Below are 20,577 nucleotides of genomic sequence, written 5' to 3' on the forward strand. Positions count from 1 at the left end.
GCTGCAAATGAATTCATGGGCTATTAATCTGCTGTACATGGCACTGGAGGGAAAGCTCATTAGGTGAGTTGATGCAATTACTGCTATTACATAACCATCTTCACAGAACATAGAGTAAATTATGAATAATAACATTCAACCTAAGTTGCTCCTTCAAACATTAAAGCTGGCAAGTGAAAGCCATGCAAAATCAGGAGGAAAGGCTAAGGCACAGGAGAAGAGAGATCATTCTGAAGAGAAAAACGGAAAAGCATAAATGCTTCTTTTAAGACATGAAATCGATGTAAGCAAAAGATGCGCCTTTAATGATGGGAAACAACATGCAAAAAAGTAGAAATCATTCTTTATGGCGGAATACTAATTGCATATAAATCATTTTCAGCTATCAAGCACAGCAAAGTGTGCTTTATCTCTAACAGAGGACAGAATAACAAAAGAAAACCGTATTTTGTAGCAGGAAGGCCTTTTATGTAGTTTTGCTCTGATTTTACAGTTATCCCCATCAGTGACACTGAGCATTTGTGGGTAACTTTTAAAAGGCTCCAGTTCCTCAGACTGAAAGAATAAATACAAATATTCTTATCTGATCAGAAACTGAAAAAGAAACATGCAGCCTTAATGAACAAACTGAAAAAACCAGGGATCTGTACAGCTTGATTACTGTTTCTCCAATATCTGCATACTCAAATTCTTAAATTTTTTTTTTTTTTTTTTTTTTTTTTTTTTTTTTTTTTTGCATTTTCACACTTCATATATTTCACCTTATAATACAAGGTCAGTAAATTTTCTTCTAGAAAGAGATAGAAGATAGAAAAATGAGTCTAATGAGCTTGTAACATTTGGAGAGAAGTCCCAGAACAGAATTCAGGGTTTTCTGATTTCTACTCTGATCTTTCAATTGTGCCTCTTGAGGAACCAATGTGAGTCAGTAGGTGAGGTAACTACTCTGGAATGTTTGAAAAAGCCCCCAGCCACTGTATGGTATTTAGGCATCTAGTTAAAAATCTAGCCTATAGCAAAGCAACTCTTACATCTAGTACTTACTGCTGGGAAAAAAAAAATAATCAAAAAACCCACTTTGGTTCTGAATTAAAGCATTTAAATGAAGATTCCATGCACTCTAATTAATACATGTTAAAATTACATTAGATCATCAGCACCAGCTTCTGAAATGCAGCTACACAGACTAGCCCTCTACTCAGCAACTCATGGGAGATGGTACTGCACTTCAGTAAGGAGTTGGAAGAAAATGAAACAGGAGTACAAAGTAGAAAATATAAACATGACAGTTCTTCAAGTTGATGTTTCCTGGTTGCTGATTTAAACCAGAATTAAAGTAAGTAAATCAATTAAATCTATTGTTCAGTAGCAGAATGTAATCATATGTTCTGAGAATCATGGCCATTTAAATATCATAAGACTTTGAAGTCTGTGACAAAAAGCAACACACATTTCTGAGCAAGCTTAAAAAAAAAAGAAACAAATTCAGAACACAAAACCTGGATTCTTTCCACTTCATGGTAATTCCCCAGCATTCCCTGCCTTCCTCCTTTCTCTCCCTCCAGGGAGGTTAATTGTAAGCAGATTTACTAATCTGAACATTGCTTCAGTGCATTGAAGCAATCTGGAACAATAACTCTGTGCCTTTTTAAACATAATTTTGCTCTATTAGAGCTCACTGCAGATGAGGCTGATGCCAGCACAGAGGGCTGTTCTGCACTACACGGTCTGTACACGGTCTGGGAGTTTGTCTGAGATGGACCCAATGGTTCACCAAGCACAGTGAAAATGCTTGCAGGCTACATTTTGTAAAAGAGGAAGGATGGAAGTGGAAGAGTTGCTAGGCTAAGCTGAGCAGTTGCAGCAGAAGGAAGCTTCGCTTTCCTTCCCCTGTACCCTGGAATAAATCCAGTTTAGGTTTTCCTTTAGGGTAGGTTTCACCTTACAAACTATACATTCCAGCATCCTGATTGAAAGAGTCTATTTTATCATGTAGACTTCTGCCCAGCTTCCCGCGTGCTCCCTTAATTGTGCAAGGCAGCAGTGTTCGTGTGACCTCTCGTTAACTCCTGAGGACTGAGGTCCATGCATTCAGACAACAGAGTGCTTCTTGCTGACACCTGGGGTCAGGCCAAGGATGGTGCTTCAACATTAGCTTAGAGATCACGTAATCAAAGGGCAAAGGTTAGTTTCCTAAGGCTCTCAATCACATAATAAGGCAGTGTCAGCCTTACTGCCTTGTCACTTCGGTGACAGCAAAAAAAAAATCCTACGTGATCACAATTTGTGTCTACAGGTCAATTAAGAAAAAATTAACAGGCTGCAAGGATATAAAGGAGAGAGATCTTTTGGAGTGGGGCTCAGAGCTTCAGCTGCACCTACACACTCCTGAATGAGCATCTGAGCACTCACAAATGAATTTACAAGACCTGAACGTGACACACTGCCAGTGGAAGGTTTGGCTCTGGGCTGTTCTACTTAGAGGTGCAACTCAGGTTGCAGGAACACAAGCTCAGGAGCTTTTGAAGCCAGGGATCTGAGAAAAGACAGCAGGGTTTTGTTTCAAAGTCTGTTTTGCCCGGTTACAGGATGATAAGCCTGCCATCACTGAGTCGTTTCCCCTCACACCTTTTGTCTTGTCTGTTTGGAGCACAAACTTTTTGCAACAGCAACTACACAATGAAAGACAGTCCCTGTGCTAGTGGGATCCAGTTCCAGCTGGGTCCTGCAGATATTATCACAATACAAATAGCTCCATTGGTGCCCTGGAGGCAGGCTTGTTATTGACCTCTCTTGATCAGATCTGGGGACTAAAATGGGGTCGAAGATAGCTTTTTTCCCTCTACGAACAAAACAACCCATAAAGAAATGCAAATTTGGTGCATTCCTTCGTCTCACTTCATTCTCCAAAACAAGATAAAAGCATACAAGAAATGCTCAGTGTCTCTTCTCTTCCAACACACCGTATCTTCATCCTTAAATCTTACTTATAACACTGGCTAGGCAGTAAGTTCTGATCTCTGATGTTTGTGTGCAACACTCATTAAACTCAAAAGGTGCTGCATATGCAAGTACTTTAGCATGCCTTTTAAAGGCAGAACAAATAAGAACATGACCGTAGCATTTAAGCATGGATTACTCTGTATATTGAAATTCTGCATTTACTCCTCCTCAGCTCCTGGGAACTGACCCTTGTGGTTCCTATTTGCAGCTGCCCACTGTGATTACCTTCCCTGCTTGGGACTGGTTTGAACACTGTAGGCTTGTTTCCCTATGAGACTTCTCTGAAACTTATTTCTATCCTTTGTTCATAGCTTTCATATTACAAGGTAAGAGAACTGTGAGAAGAAAGAAAAAGCAAAATAGCAAAATGCCAGTAAGTTATTTGGGGAGATAACTACCTCCTACAAAAAAGAAAAAAAAAAAGGGGAGGGAAGCCCTCTGACAACTCCTCCTTCGTTTACATAAACTTCTAAAGAAATAAAAGAAATAAGAGTTGAAACCTGGAGACACTTAGGAAAGAAGATCAGATAAGAAAATAGTTTATCAAATCTCTTAAGAGCTGAAAAGCTTCTGCTTATGAAGGGATAACACAGAATCACTTCAGTCTTAGTTTCTAAACCAAGAAGACAAGATGCTCTTCAAATTGATGACATTTAAAATAATTCTCTACCCCTTTGCATATACTTTCTACAGAAACACAGCTGGAGGACATCCCAGACTTCCCCCACAGGATCCTCTGAGCTCCCCCTCCAGTCTGGTATCCCCTCTTTCAGAGCTTGTAGTGGTTTAGATAAGGCAACTGCCAAATGACAATTTCAGTCTGTCAACCCTAGGAAACAGGCAGACCAAACCTTAATTCTTGCTTGTAAAACTTCAATTATCCCACGAGAGAAAACCATCTATTATCTAATAGGCACTTTACAGTTATCCTAAGTAATTTTACTTAACATGTTAGCAACATTGCTGGTATTTCCAAAGCCTACTCTGATGTGACGTTACAGTGTTTAATAAGATTACTATTTCACGTCAGCAATAAAATCCTTCAAAATCCAAGGCCAGCAAACCCTGAGTTGAAGAAATCTTTCTTTGCCCCCAAACTATCTCGTTTTTATCAACAAAGAAGTTTCATATGTACAGATATATATGCAGTCATATAGCTAAGAACAAGATCCTTCTCATTTCATCTTGCATTTCTGTGCATCTTTGTACTTAGCCTACTGATGCCTACCTCCTCCTTTACTCTCACTGTGATCTCCATTCAGTAAACCTATGCACAATGCTTGCTATCAACTACTCTTTTTGCAAAAAGGTAGGGAATTCTGGGCAGGACTACTGCTCTTATCACAGGCTGCCTCCTAGGATTATCTGGACATTTCATTTACTATAAATAATAGCACTAAGATGACTCTTGTGACAATCCATGGTATTGTCACACTCCATTTCTCACCCTAAGGTATCTGACATGCAGATATGTGCTGTAGCCACTGTGCCCATAGCAGGTTACACAAATTTTTGAACACAAGACATCTTCTGCATGACTACTCTCAGTGGTCTATGTTCTCCCTCCTAGACCTGAACTCTAATAAAGTTGCATTTCAACTATACAAGAAAACTAGAAACCCCAACAACAAGGACAGTGAAGTCATGGAAAACCTAAGACCTCTTTGCTATTCCATTTCCTTGAGACTTGATGCTGGGCATTTTCAGCAACCACAGTCCTCAGATTTTGAGGGAAGGAAGTGGAAACATTTTTAGTGATCCTAAGCAAGTATCTGGCCCATTCTCTGGCCCCTTCTGGAGGAGGAGAGAGTGGAAGAGAAAAAAGTAGAATAAAACCAGGACAGATCAATGTGGCACTGGGACCTGTTTCTGTTCCTGTTCCTACCCAAGGATGCAGAACAGAACTACTGAGAAGTGTAATGCAACTTAGGAAGGAAAAATGCTGAAGATGAGAATGTATTTAAGTCACAATTCCATCATAAATGTTTCATGTTCATTTTTTTGTCCAACCTTGAAGTCTTGCTAAGGAGAGACTGAGTGAAGGAAAGTAAGGAAGTGTTCTCAGGAAGTTTTTTTCTTCTCTTTTCTCAAATTCCACATTTCTACATTTATTCAACACTATTTTATTCTACACTACTTTATTATTTGAACTAATATATTGAAATCAGAAACATCCCTGTGACAGAGGTAAAAACGTTCAATATTTAAGAAAGTCACTATGCCAAAGATTTTTTTCTTACTGCCATCACTACATTTCTCACTGTTGTCTCAAAAATGAGAATCTTCTAAGTATTATTCCTTAGAAACTTGAGATTAGTTTTTTTTTTTTTTAGCTAGATTTTCCTGATTGACAGAGATATCAACAGCATGGAAAAAGGGAAAAATCACAAATTTCTATCTGTATATTTTAAAATGCTAATTTGAAAAGCAAAACTGAGATTTCTAGAAAAGAAGGCATGGAGAAGTCATTTTTTGTGGTGTGTACTTGACAGTACTTGTTTGTAGTCAAGTTTACTGCCTTCTAAAAAACCCACTTTTAAAAAGTGTGGGTTTAGAAGAAGATTAATCAGCTTGTTTCACCTTTCAAAAGGGCTCCAACAAGTAAGAACAGAAGACTCAAAGCCACTGCATCATCAGCTTACACTGTACCACCGGCGTGAACTGGTGTTAACATCAGAAGAAGAGTCTCTTTGCAGAAGCATCTACACTGGGTCAAGGGAGAATGTGCAAGGCTGAAGATGGCTGTTACGCGCCTCACAGAGGCCATCAGGAGGTCCTTGTGGAAAGATACCCTGAGATGACCCCCAGACGCGCCAGGCAGCAAAGCCACGAGATGGTAACTACGGCTGAGGAAAGACTGAAACAGAGCTGAAGAAGCCAGCACTATTTCCCCTATGCTCCAAGGAGTGATTTCTAGAATAGAAATAGATAATCCAAACTTAAAGCAAGCATCTGTGGTGTTTTTTTTTGCTTTACTAAGTGAAATGACCCACTGAGAAAGTTTTCACATCCACACAGTTTAGTCACGTTGCAAAAGCAGCATGATGCTCTATTAGTTCTAAAGTGACAGCACTTAGGCTGCAAAGTTGAGAGCTCAGAAGTTAGTAAAGTACGTTGTGTGCAAAGTTCAAACTCCTTTCCGTGCATATGAATGTAGACATTGGCTTCAATTGTGTAATTGTAAAGAATTTTTCTTGCCTTGGGACTGTCACACATATACTTAGGGCATGACAACACATATATGCACGTATACTTAGGGTATGACAAACAATATATTGTTTCTGAAGACAACTTACATTCTTTGGACATTCCCACTTCAAAGCACTTCTGTAGTCTGCAGTACTGGCAACGATTTCTGGTAACTTTATTGATAACACAGTTCTTATCTCTATGACATGTGTAAACCATATTCTTCTGGATACTCCTGCGGAAGAAGCCCTGAAATCAAGAAAAAAAGAAATCAAATAAACCTTTGAGCTTCCCGTAAGTCTTAGAGACAGGCACTAACATTGATTTAAAATAACAAAATAAATTCAAAGTTATAGTATGACATATAGGAGTATGGTATCTTTAAAGACTCACTCTTATTATAATTAAATACTGTTTTTTTGCAGTATAAAGGCTCATCTCTCAAGTAAAAATTAATTAAATAATGCAACCAAAAGCCAAAATAAATGAAACTAAAACTACTAACACCACTCAGGAAATAGAGCCCTACATTTTTATAAGAAGGTTCAAATAAAAACTGAGCTGGGTAAACTATGCTTTCTTAATTGATCCACTTGGAAGTCTAATACTCATCCAGCAACCAAGGGTCTCTCTCAGCCTAAAGATTCCTTTTTTTGTTGTTTTTTTTTTTTTTTTAATATCCACATACATTTGGTAGTTTGAATGCTGCATGTTAACAAGTGAAATCATTTGAAACCCAGGTCTTTTAGGTGTCTGAACTCCTACAGCAATTAATTAGGCTTCTGCAGGTAGAAGAGTTCCAGCATCAGGTTATTGAGTTGTAAACTTGTAAAAGTCACCAATCACAGCATTTTTCTTATTTAGATACAGCTGTGAAAATAATCCTGTAATTATAATGATCTTGAACAGAAATTAAGGAGAACTAGAGGTCTGGTTTATACTCAGGGAACATACAATTGCCTGGATTCCTCCTTTGGCAAGTAAAAAACAGTCATAAATGGCAAGGCTAGCTGGCACAGAAAAAAAGGCAAAACTGAGTTAATTTCTTTATCTGAACTAAAAAACAAGCTGCAGATAATATCATATAATAATGAAGAAGAAAAAAGAGGATTACTTTAAGCATTTTAGAGATCTATCCCCAGATATTCAGTGAAAGTATTTCTGTAACAGACATCTGGACATTTGACAGTACCATTTAACCTTCTCACTCAGATTTTGAAAATCATTTCATCAAGTGCCAGGGTCACATTTCAGTCAACATCATAGCATTATGGAAGAAGAGTTAGCAATTTAATATTTGTTGGAGGGCTTGAGAGGTTAAGGCTCTTCAACCAGTCACATGTTTATACCCCACAGGGAAGTGGTAAATGCGATGCCACAGACGATAGCTCTGTACCCACAATGCATATGTCTGAAGATGTAATCATAGTAAGCTATAAAATTGGCTCTTCTAAAAGGAATCGCAGAGATTCAAGCAGTTCAAAAGCCCCAAACTCTGTCATTCAGAGTTAACTTAGAAAGTTTCTGGCCATACAATCAGGGAGTGGTAGGGCAGGCACAGTCAGCAAGGGATAGTCATAAATTCCTTGCACACCCAACATGCTATAGATACTAATGTTATGAAAATACCTCAGAATCACTCAGAACTGAAAAATGCCTCTTAATCATGCAACCTCTGGCAAGAGTTTTCTGCTGTTCTTGCACAGGCAAGCCTCATCCTGAAGTTAACTTCTCTGATTTAGAAGATAGTTAATAGAATCATCAAAGAACTAACAAAAAACACTTCGCTTATTTCTTACGCTACAGGATACAGCAGAAGTATTTAAAGCCATTTGTTTAGATAAATAAAACTTTTAAAAGTTATCGATAACACTGCTACCTTATATTCCCTACTTGGCTCATTAACATTGCTTTAATGTTTGCAAGGGAAAATAAGTAAGAGAGTACATTTGTTTATTGCAGAGAAGAAAATTTATGCTAATATCTACATACTAGTTTCTTGCTTTGATAGTCCCCTAATTGCAATACCTGACTCTCTAGTAATTGTTGATGATGCTAACTAAAACTGTGAGAAGTCCCTGACGTCTGCTTTTGTTGAGTTCAACAGAGAGAAGCTGTGAACTATCCTGGTTTGAGGGTCTCCATAAGGCTTACTTGGCCACCAAATCTTAGGTGGCAGGAGGCAGGGTAAGCCAAGACTGGTAGCTTGCCCTGAAGTCATTCTGATTTAATCCATTCCTAAATGCTGCTGACGGAATAAAATTCCTAACATCAGCTGGACATGGCAGGATGCAGAATGGCTTGGAAAAAACAAATATAACAGTCGTGCAACAACTGTCTCACCACACTGAACAACTGGAGTAATTTAATATAAGCAGCTCTTAGAGCCTCCCTGTTGCATGCATGTTCCTTTGGGCATCAGCTGTCAGTCACCCATGCTCAAGCAACTTCAGATTTACTGAAAGAGGAACTACCCAAAATACGAAAGTCAAAAGTGTCACCCAATACCCATACAAAAAAGGGTGAACAAGTTCCCCCAAATGTAACTGTACTACACCCAATGTAGGCAGAGGTTAATGTGATCCACTGAATGATCATTTGTTCTCATATTTAGACACAGCCTCTTTTAACCTAGGGTCTAATTACAACACATCACAACGGAAAGTAGAGAAGGCTACTTCAGCCCTTAGCACACAAAGTTGACCACAGCCAAACAGAAGAAGGTGATCTGACTTCCGCAGATGACAAGCACAAAGTATTCATGAACTCATTGCTAATATCAAAGGCTTAAGAGAACAAACATAGAAAAAGCAGATATCCAGGTTGAAACTAAGAGTTCCTACAACAGCCTAAGTTCTCCAGGAAATATTCTACATAAAATGAAATATACAGAAGAAAGCATTGTGGAAGCTGAGATTGTTGTTTTACAAACTCTTTCTTTTTCACCTGCATTTGATGTTCTTTCTGAGCTTACTCACGAAACAGAAAGAAAAGTGAATTTGATAACGTAAAATCTTTAATTTTAAAAAAGCTGTAATGTGGTTCTGCTCAAAACTAAGGACCTGTTTCCCAGGGACATAATCCTTAAGTACTTTTCTGCAAGACAATAGTGAGACACTACTTCTACTTATATTTGTGGTAAGCTCATCTTAAAACCTCAAAAGTCTGCCACTAAAAAGACTTGATCTGTCTCTGGCCAGGCACTAAGAAAAAAGCGCAAATTATAAATACTATTTAGTTTCTTTGCATACAAAAGCCAAAACAAAACCATCAAACAGGGAGCAATAGGCCATTCTGCAAGAACAAAATGGCAAGCAGTTTTTATGTAGTTCTGCAGCTCGGTTTTGAGAGCCGCCTCCACAAGCCTTGCACTGTGAGGGAGCAAGTGCAGGGTGGCACGGCCAGCAGGGTCATGCCCAGATGGTTTCCCAGATCTGAGGGTAAGCTGACAAAAGTATTTGCTCACAAGGAAAAACCTCAATCCCAGAAACCTGTTCAGAACTTTGGGGATCTTTTTTCTCTGTCCAGTTTGTCTCACCTCAAGCGTCAGGTTTATAGTGTGGGCCATAAACACGAGCAGACACACTCCAGGCACCCGAGATCATGCACAGGCCTGGCTCAGTGCCACGTCACACATGGGGCCAGCCTAAGGGATGAGCACAGAAGACACTGATTTGCACACAGGGCCTGGCCACAACAGGAAGGCAGTCTGCCAGCAACTATGAAAAATGGCTGCTCGTCTCCAAAACTGAAGGGCCAGCAGCCTGCACCACTTTAGTTTCTGCGCCCGCTCGCACTGCGCTACAACAAAACCTAAGTACAAGCACTTTGAGCATATCCCCCCGCAGGTATGTGACAGGCTTGCACTTGACTGTGGCTCCTCCTCATCCCCAAAGTATTTGACTCACTGCCCTGCTGAGGATGTGACGAACTGCCCGTGGCAGTGTGGCTTCCTGCTGATCTCGTTTCACAGATTGCAGCAAGAGCGGGAATGAGACAGGACAGGAGTCTGCCTTTGTCCCAGCGCAGGTACCTGCACATCACCTGCTTTGGCTCTGCAGCCAGGGACTGCTCTGTGGGTCACATTAATGGGCCGGCTGGGAACCTGCTGCCCTGCAGTGCAGAGAAGCCCAAATAAACCACGCCATGGCTGCCTTCCAAATAGCGGAGAACTGCACACCAGTGTCCACACTTCTTCCTCACTCTCACATTGGGGTGGGAGGCTAACACCACCCAGTACTGTTCATATCCAGTCTGTTTGCCCTATGTTCACTAACAATCTTAGAACCACAGAATGTCTTGGGTTGGAAGGGACCTTAAAGATCAGCTAGTTCCAATGCCCTGCTGTGAGCAGGGCTGCCATCCACTGCATCATGCTGCCTGGGCCCCATCCAGCCTAGCCTTGAATGTCTTCAGAGATGGGGCATCCACAGCTCCTCTCAGCAGCCTGTGCCAGTGCCTCACCACCCCAAAATAGTGAAGTGAGAAATGAGTCTACTTTTTCAAGTGACTTTAATCTGAGCTCACGACTGCAACAGGTTCCTTAAAAAACACAAAAGAAAGTCTGAATGCAACCTAACCTTAAGATGTCAGAAATTTTGGAGACAGCAAACCGTGCAATCACTATCTGTATATTAATGGACTTCAAGTGCTTCTGGGTTTTTGGAAAACAAATACATTCACCTCAAAAGGAATTTGTTCTGCTCAATATTTACGTGAACAATTTCTTAGGCAAATATTTGAGCAACTCTCACAAGTTAACACTCTGGAGATGAGACACTCCTGTGCCAAAGACAAGCACAGATGATTCTTTGTAATTTAAAATATGCTATGAATATAAAGACAAAAGCTTTCTGTAAGACATAAAATGTTACTGTGATACATAATTGGTTTTGATAGCACCTACAAAGTGCTTGAATTTCAAATACAGAAACATACCAAGACCTATCAGGAACACTGATTTGCTCCAATATTCCTTTTATCTGCAACTTTTGAAAGGAGCATAGAACTCATGTTTTTATTTTCACAGAGACAAACAAAGCTTCAGAGAAATCACACTTTTGAATTAATTCTGTTCTTGTGAGCTGCAGTTACTGGCAGCCCTTACACAAAGCATTTTGGATAGACATTTCAATTTTTAATCTCATCTTTTCTGCACACCATGCCGTGTTCCTCCCAGGCCCACCAATCTTGTTATCTTAATGGATGACAGATAGAGTATCACTCTGACCATGCCACATTAGGCGTCCTCATTTACCCAGCGCAAGGAAAAAATGCTGAGTATAAATTATTCAGAAATCTATTGTATCAGCGTGTGTTCTCTGAGCATTCAGCACTGGCAGAGCAGACAGATTATTTTTCACTTTTAATTGTGTTGATATCTTATCTGCCGCACTGAAAGCAGAGAGGGATACGTGAAACTATATGTACCAAGCAGCAAATAAACCCCATTTACTAGGTCTACTGCTTAAAACTAGATAACAGATTTAGCCAATGCAACTTCAAAACAATGCCAAAAAATCCCCTCTAGCCCATTCACCACATATTTCTGTAGTTATCTGTTAGTGTGTCAAAAATTAAAGAGCCCCATACAGAGCAGCACTGCCTGCAGAGAACATTAACTATTTTGATACTGTTTGGAATGCCATCATGACACTGGTTATCTGAATACAAAGGAGGGCTTAAGGATAAGCCCTTAAAATGATGTTAAATATTCAAGCAGATAAAGCCTTACAGAATTGTTTAGCACGAATTGCTACCCTTACCTATCTGATAGGGAATCTACACCAACTTCTGTCCTTCACTGTCTGGTTGATTTCAGCAAGTCACGTGACTGAAAGCTGAATTAAAGCATATCATGTGAATGGATCATTTGGTCTCAACAGCTTCTTAAAAATATTTTGGCAGCAGAGAGCATGCCAACTCTTATTCACAGATGCAGCAAGCTTACAAGTTGAAAAACTGCACTGCAAGCAAGCGACAGAGTCATCAGCAGAGGAGGGCTATTTCTAGCTCAATCTGTTAAACAGCCTGCTCAGTTCATCTGGTTCAGCTTTGATTACCCCCAAATACAGCCAGCCCGCTAGGATTCCTGCAGATTTAGAGGCTATTCTTTGGTAAATTTGCAAAACAAACTTCTGAATGAAGCACATTGCTACTTTACCGTAAAAGAAACAAAGGAATAGGAAAGGCTCTTCTGTAGTATCAGTCATTCATAAACTCAGACTGCCTGAGCTTTGAAGGGAAATATACAAAACAGAACAACTGAAAAGAAAACCCCACTCAGAACATACCTGAAACTTCAGCTATCAGCTTAACAGTGACACTGGGAACATGTAAATATGACCTTTCCACAGAGCAAACTTGTTTGTCATACACAGCTTCTTTTCAATCTATTTATTCTAGTCATTCAAGTAACCCTCTATCCTTGCCAGCCCTGTAAAACAGGTAAAAAACGGGTAAGTAAGAAGTGGATGAATGAAAAATAGACAAGAAGGAAAAAGTTCCTGCTGCCTCTGAAGCATCAGCAAAGACAGTTAAGCTCTCAGTGATGAGATCTGCACAAAAGCACTTTGCTCTGCGTTCAGGGAATTGCACAGGTATATTCAGGAACTGAATATGATTTGAGTATTTTTATTACAAGAGGCAGCAGCCAAGGAACAAAAATCACCCTTCTTGTAGGATCAGTGGGCAGCTTAGGGCAGAGAAAACACAATTTTTTAGTTGTTAATCAGCACTAATTGCTCTGAAAGGTCTTGATAGCATGCAGTCCCATTACTAGAGCTGCATAGGAAGACTTATAAAAGATCTAAAAAACATAGCATATGCTGGTAAGTGATTCTGTACAGTATAAGAAGCTGTAAGATGGCTGCAACCAGAACACGAGACCCCTCAAGTAACGAAAGCTGCAAAAGCAGCTATCTAAAAGGAAGCTAAAATGTGCAAATTCTTAACTGCACAGCACTTTTCCGGGATGTCTGCACTGTCTATCATGCTTTGGAAGTCACGGCTTTTAGAATAAACAAATTAATTGTCTGATATGTGGCTGGAAACCAGTGCCTGCACAAAATGGAAGCAGCTACAACAATAAGTAGAGGAAGGTTTGCTGCCAGGAAGCCCAGAAATTGTGCTGATTATGTATGTCAGGGCAGGACAGCCAGATCTCTGCGAAAACATGAATAAACACTGTTCCATGTCCATAGCTCGTAGAGAACACCTAGCAAATGTAGCTGCCTGGTAGAAAAGGGGCTGGACACAGGCTACATGCCATCCCACAGTGGGAGCGCTCTGTGTTTTCTGGTCACGGTTGTTTTTTTCAGCAGGAATTCATGTATGTCCTCATCTAGCCACTTATTCTACAGATGAGGAGCAGCCATCGCCTCTGCAGCCAAAGGAAAAAGCAAAATTTGCTACTTAAAGTAGGGCTTTTTTTTAACTTACAAAACTTGAGGTACTAGCATGCAGGAATACAGACTTGTGGGTCTATGAGCAAATACCAAAGGGGAAAAAATGGTTGCTCTTTTTTTCATTATGTTTATGCAAACTGAAAAGTTCATAAGGTTTTAGGGGTCCCTGATTTCTTAGAAAGAGAAAAGGCTCTGGTGGACAGGGACAGGCAGATGAGAGATGTGCAACCCAAGTGGGAATGCTCCAGAAAGGACAGGGCCAGGCCAACTTGATAGAAACTCCTAGCTTTTAAGGAGAAAAAAAAAGTCTTGTGGGCAACAGAGGATAAAGAAAAAAACAATTTCAACAACAAAGTTTAAAGGAAGCTATTCAAGAGGCCCATTAGCCTTTAACCTGGTAAGGCTAGAAATGAAACCCATTTTTCATGTCTTACATGCCAGCATATTTTCTGATTCCACAAAGCTTGGCCCAGCACTGAAAACAAGCTCCTTGTCAAACAGTCAAAATGTCCATTTTGTTCAGTGAGTCCAAAACACTTCCAGTAGCAGAAAGCAGCTCCTGACAGGGTGACCTCCAACCCGGGGAAGGAGTGTAAAGGAGAGCGATCTGCCATGAAGCGTGCGCCGCTCATTCATTCAGCTGCAGCCAGCAAGGGTACAATGGTATCCATAAGCCTACCCACGGATTTTTCCACAACTTCGATTTTCACTGAACTCCTGACCTTTTTAGCAAACATGTCAAAGTCTCCAGACAGAACAGTCATCACCTTGAAACAATAAGTAAGGGGAAAGAACCGCTTAGGTTTTCTGCTATTCCACTTCAGCAACTGAAAGAGAGGAAAGAGCTGGTATGCACTTCCATCTGCTTTCTTCAAATGTGGTTGTTTTTTTTTTTTTTTTTTATTTAAAGGAGATGAAAAGTATACAATTAAAAAGTTACAGTTAACTTCCTTTCAGTAATGTCTGTGGGATGATTTTTGGCCTGCTAGGAAACTCCAGATGGGAAGTGTAATGAATATAATTTGATATGAGTAAGAGAAGATCAAAGAAACATTTTTCTGAGTGGCAGAGCGCTGAGTTACTTCACACGGTTCAGTGCAGAACTCAGGAATTAATTATAGCACTTTGCTACTTTCTTGTATTTTTGTTTATGCAAATCAATTTCCCTTAACCTAATTTGTGGAGGACCAGACCCCTAACCCAGTAGAACCATAAAATATCACTCGGATGGTTGTACAACTGGCTAGCACTTATCCAAAACGATATATATGTTGTTAAGTGCTCATCTTTTTTTGTTTTTTTTTTCCCCCCTCTTCCCCTCCAGTGCCTCAGGATTTATACCACCAATTAAGACAATAATGAGTGCCCTAGGTTGACCTCGTAGGAACAAGAATTGATTAAGTGCAGTATTTCTTAGTAAAGAATGACACTTTTCCAAAACCTTGTAGCTCCCTTGCATGGAAGCACAGTAACAGGAAAGACTTTCCAAGCCCACAAATGTATGACAGATACTGGTTTATTCTCTTTAAACAGAGACCTGAATTATCTGTGTATGGTTTAGGGGTAGTGGGAGCAGGAGAAACCATCTTTCAAGAACAAGGTCACGTTTTTCCTAGATGTACAAGGGATTTTTGGAACAGAATACAAAGGGAAGACACTAAGCAGCAGCCAGGCTGAGAAAATATCAGACCGGTTGGTAAAAACAAACAAAAAAATCCCCACCAAGCTTTACTCATGCAGTGACATGCAGAGTCCTGCAGTACACAGGACGAGGAAAAGGCTCATGTCAGCTGTGCAATTACTATGCTGCAGTTACTTCTAAGTGTTTCGCAAATCAAGCACTCCATTTACCTGCTGGCAGAGATGGAAATATGTGAAGAAGAAAGGGCAAGCTCAGACAAAAACCTGCATGGGAGAAAAGAGGTATGTGCATGTTCCAAGGAAATTCCCCGCATGGGTGGGCTCTTGCCGCCTCCTCCTCCCCTTCCAGACTTAACCAAGAAGGATCGCAGCATCCCCACCCATACTTGGCACTACAGTTATTTATAGACATAGGGACTTTCACTAATTACCATTCAGAAAGAAAATTTCCCCTAACATCTAACCTAAACCTTTTAGTTTGAAACCATTGCCCCTTGTCCTATCACTATCAAATGACGTAAAAAGTCACTTTCCATACCGCTTCTAACTTTTCTCTGAGTATTGCAAGGACTCTTCTTGATGTCTTCTCTAGACTGAACAAAATCACACTCCTCAGCCTTTCTTTGTTAAGAGACGTTCTCCAGCCCTCTGATCAACTTAATTGCCCTTCCCTGGACTTGCTCCAACAGCTCCACATCATTCTTGTGCATGGGGTCCCAGACCTGAATACAGTACTCCAGATGGGCCAGAGCAGAGACGGACAATCACCTCCCTCTCCCTACCAGCCACCCCTCTTCTAATGCAGCCCAGGATACTATCGGCCTTCCAGGCTGCAAGCATGATAACCCAGCTGAATGTAATGCCCCAGCCTGATTTTTGGCCCCTGGGCCAGCTGCACCTCCCCGGGTGCACCTGCTGCAGGCTGCCCACTGAACGCACCATGCAGCTTGCCCCTACGCTTCATACCCAGCAGCTTTCTATTGGCTTTGTTCTGAGAGGAGTTTTAATGAGTTTCCAAGGAAGGATGGAGTGATATATGAAAACAAACCAAAAACATCCAGAAGAAATGACACAGATGTAAATATGCCAAAATAAAGCAGATGTCTTGAACATTATGCTTCTTGGTAAGTTTTCCATGCATCCATCTGAATGGCTCATCAGCACACAGTCATTATATCCCCACTATTTCTTTTGCAAGCAGCTCTGACAACTGATCCCTAAATAAATACACTGCATGAAATCCTCTGAAACCTGGCAGGCAGTATCTTGTACTTGCTGCTTCACCCACATTTGGCAACAAGCCCTGCTAATGCAGAATGACCCTCTAAAACTTTGTAAAATGCATAGTTTAGCAAAACTCAGCTGCCTGGAGACTAGAATGTAGAGTTCAAGTAAACACCCAGAAATATTTAAGTCTGGCTCTCCAGTACTGGCAGTAGTGAAGGAAAATTACCTTTCCACATGACAGCTGAAACTCATTACTGAAGGTGACAGCAGAGAGATGACTTGGAGCTGGAACAGCCTGGCAAAGTCACCAGGTCTAAGGGCAACACAGGGGGCACATGCCTCTGCTGCTTCTGATGTGCTCAGAGTATGTGCACACTCCACAGTGTGGCTGCCACCTATTTCTTTATTACATTGAGCAGAAAATGGAGTCAGGCGGTGACTGGCAGAACCTGCACTGCTGGTGCTGGACAGCAGCATTAAGGTAGTGCTGACAAAATGGAAAAGATGGCAGAGAAAGGTGGATGAACTCCACTCTACGAGTGTGGGGCAGAGGAAACAAATGGCTATCTCATCCACACTGTGGGGATGAGGATTCACACGCTAACCACAGACAGGCCTCATGTTGTACAAAATATGGCAGAAACAATACTGAGATGCTGGCAAAGAAGAGCCCACACCACTTCCACTGTGCCCAAATTGGGCACCGCTGTTTGTCCAGGGACACAGGGAAGTGAGAGTGAACCCCAGCTGGAACAGGGCAGCTCGAAGTGCTCTGACAATGAGAAAACACGACCTTTTGGAGGAGAGCAAATAGACTGCGCCTGATTAATCTAACACAGGAAAATCTTAGCAAGATCTTTTCCTGTTTTCTCCCTTCCCTGCCAGACTCAAACAGAGAGCTTCTATAATCACAAGACGATCATTCTTTCAATTTACAAAAATCACGTGGAATCGAGCAAGATAAAAAGTCTTTTTAGTTAGCTCATCCATGTGGCTCCTGGGTGCTATGCTTGCATCTCTCTCGCTCACCTAATGCTCTCTCTCTTGCCATAAAAATAATAATCAGTTTTTGGTTTTTGGTTTTTTTTTTTTCTGAAAGTACATGTCACAGTTGCTGTGCATCACCAAGGATAAGTTGTAAGACCATAACTGCTGGGCTGCAAAGTATACCCTGAAATCTTCTGGTTCAAAGTTCCTAAATGTGGAACACAACCACACTTTACTATCAGCAGAAAGCACACAATGGTCACAGAACGCTCTGAAGACAGATCCTCACCATTTGCACACATTTATCATACATGCACAGAGATCCACATAAAGCCAAGCACCCTGGAGATGGGAGAACCCTCTCTTTTACTGGGAAGACTCTTCCCAAGAGCAATCAGCCAGGGCAGTCGCAGCAAACAGCACAGTGTTATACCAGAGTTACAAACCTCCACTTTACGTGGCAAGCACCTGGATTGAGGGACAAGGAACTGGTGGCATCTGAAAATAATGGGTCCCAACCAATCATCACTTTTAAAGGAAATCTGAAGCAGGAGCAAATTTCCTCCATAAGCACTCCACCAGCCCTGCTGCAGCCCATGGCAGGCAGCCTGCTGGGCCCAACCTGTCCCTGGGGCTGGAAGGGAGCTGTAGTCCCAAGGGTTGGCTGTAGTTACAGCCCCTCAAACCTGTGGCTTTTGGCACTATTCTAGCCTGCCATCTCACCTAGCAATTTATGTATCCGTTATTCTAGACATGGGATCCAGAGTCAATATACCTTTTCCCCTTTAAACATATGTATTATGATAGAGTTTTTATTGCATCGTAACTTTTCCCACTAAAATATATTAAATCAGAAATTTTAAGCAAGGTCATGTGAAATCATAAGGGACTTTATAGGCAAAAACCTGTTCCTACTTCTCAGCTGTCTACTGAACTGTCAAAACTGCAACTGCTATGTATTATTGAAGGAAAGAAGGGTTTATGAATAGGGATCATGAATATTTGGCAGAGCAGTTGCAGTAATATACAAATTAAACATTTTACTATATCAATATACCCAGTTACAGAATTGGATGTGCGACCTCTTTAATACTACAAGTTTTCTTCTGTGGTATACTGAGCTGCATCTCAGATGTCGCACTGACAAGTGAGTCCTGCGCATGGAAAGTCCACACGAAATGACCAGAATAACATAAAATGTGAAGGACATAACGTCTGTGTATGTAGTTTATACTGAACTCAAGAAACAAAGCATCCGTACTTAAAGACTGTTGCAAAATGCAGATCCAGAGAAGGAAAGAAAGCCACATGGGCGTAATCTTAAACTTCAGCGGCTTTGAAGTTTGAACAGTTTTTTCAGTAATGGATTCAATTTGCTTTTCTGGGGGGTGAAAAAGTAAAATGTATGCAATAGACAACTTAAAGGACTCATAAAGCTTCCTTTACTGTAAACACCAAATCTTGGGAAACCACATCCTGTTGGCTTTCCTGGGATGGAACAAGACTGCCATTTCACGAAGCTCTGCAAAGCTGAGCAGCTCTGGGATCCATGCTGAAAATTCAACTGCACTCCAATCCCAGTAGAAGCTAAAGAAAATACCCCTTTAGGAAATTTCCTCAAAGAAACACTTCATTCGGGATTAGAAAGGCCCTCTGTTTCCATTAGTGGGTCAGTCACTAAGCGCAGAGAGCAATGGAAGGTCACTTTCTGAGGCCAGTCAGAGCACTGCTGCAAATTGGGAACCTGACCACTTACAGACAGGATGATGGTTTACAATAACCAGAAAATACAGATAGGCATATCTTTCAAAATAAACCTAGTAAGGAGCAAACTAAGAGCATCTGGATGTATATTTAACACGTAAGTAAACAGAATTAGATAACAAATAATCCCATTCGGTACACTTACGAAACCCATTCATTTTGGATTTAATTCTCTTTTTAAGACACGCCAATCAGAAAATCTTTAAGTATACTTGGTAAGAAAAATGTAAACAGCAGTTTAAAAAGTTGCTTAAAGCAAGCAGAACAGTGACCCCAACCACCTCACCAGTGCTGGTCAACATTCAGCCAGAGCCAAACTCAGCAAACTATTCTAATCTCCCCACTTATTCCAGAGAAAACACTGAAAAGCAATGCACTTTACTGTGGGATCCAGCAAGCTACCAAAACTAAATTCAACAGATTGATTGCTTGTATATCCTTCTCTATCAGTGTCTCATTATGCAGTTTCATTTTTGAAAGTTCCAAATTAAAAAGTGAAATCTAGTTCACAGTAATTTTACAAGTCTGTGCCTGCTGCTCAGTAAGCATAAATAAATAATGTGGCATACTGTAAAAACCAAAAGGTTGTTACTGCTAATAGAAAATCTCAAAATATTTCATTTTTGGGACGCTTGCTCAGATACACATATTTCCTTCAAATGCATTACCTCTGCAAATAACACTTTTAAAGAGAATAGTATAAAATGTTGTATTACATATGGTAAAAAACTGGTTTTTTCCATGCTGTAACAAATTTCTGGGTGTGCACAGGACACCCTGTACTCCACATCTATAATTAAACGCCACATGTTGTTCTTAAATTAAAGGAAAGATAGGAAATAGATTAAGATGGTGAGAACAAACACATTTTCCCCCCCTTTCTTGTGAAGAAAAATGTAAAAGTAAAATTAGGCTCTACTTACAGAAAAACACACCCTGGTTGCATAAAAATTGCTGGACTTCTCAGAAAGAAGTCATACCAGACCAAATCACAGCCCACCTGCTGCTGACACCTCCTGTCAATATGTTGTGATGTGATTTGCATAGACAGTGCTTTTAATCCTACATCTAATTCACTTAATTGCATTGTAGTTCTTGGAAGCCATGCATGGGCTACGAGTGAACCTCAGCTCCCAGCCATATCCTAGTAAGCCAAAGAGCCACTGGCAGTGAAAGATGGCTAGAAACATGACAAACACACGCATGGGGTTTCAGTACCTACCTCAGTGCAAGAAGAAACTATGAGTCAATAAAAGGCACATATGCATACAAATTTGAAATTTCTTCTTTTTATGGTATGGATTCTTGGTTATAGAACGGAAGAGACACTGATAGAAGAGCAAGCCTTGACTGCTCGGGT

General features: G+C 40.6%; 1 protein-coding gene across 1 annotated transcript in view; it reads right to left on the reverse strand.

Moving 5' to 3' along the window:
* Window positions 1–20,577, reverse strand: part of RARB (retinoic acid receptor beta) — a gene marked incomplete at both ends in the record, with an annotated part of 188,672 nt that overhangs the window by 37,916 nt on the left and 130,179 nt on the right. Inside the window, 1 exon segment of the mRNA XM_079538079.1 lies at window positions 6,300–6,441. Coding sequence (XP_079394205.1) covers window positions 6,300–6,441 — 142 coding nt within the window.

Source organism: Tetrao urogallus, assembly GCF_951394365.1.
Source record: "Tetrao urogallus genome assembly, chromosome: 7".
Lineage (NCBI taxonomy): Eukaryota > Metazoa > Chordata > Aves > Galliformes > Phasianidae > Tetrao > Tetrao urogallus.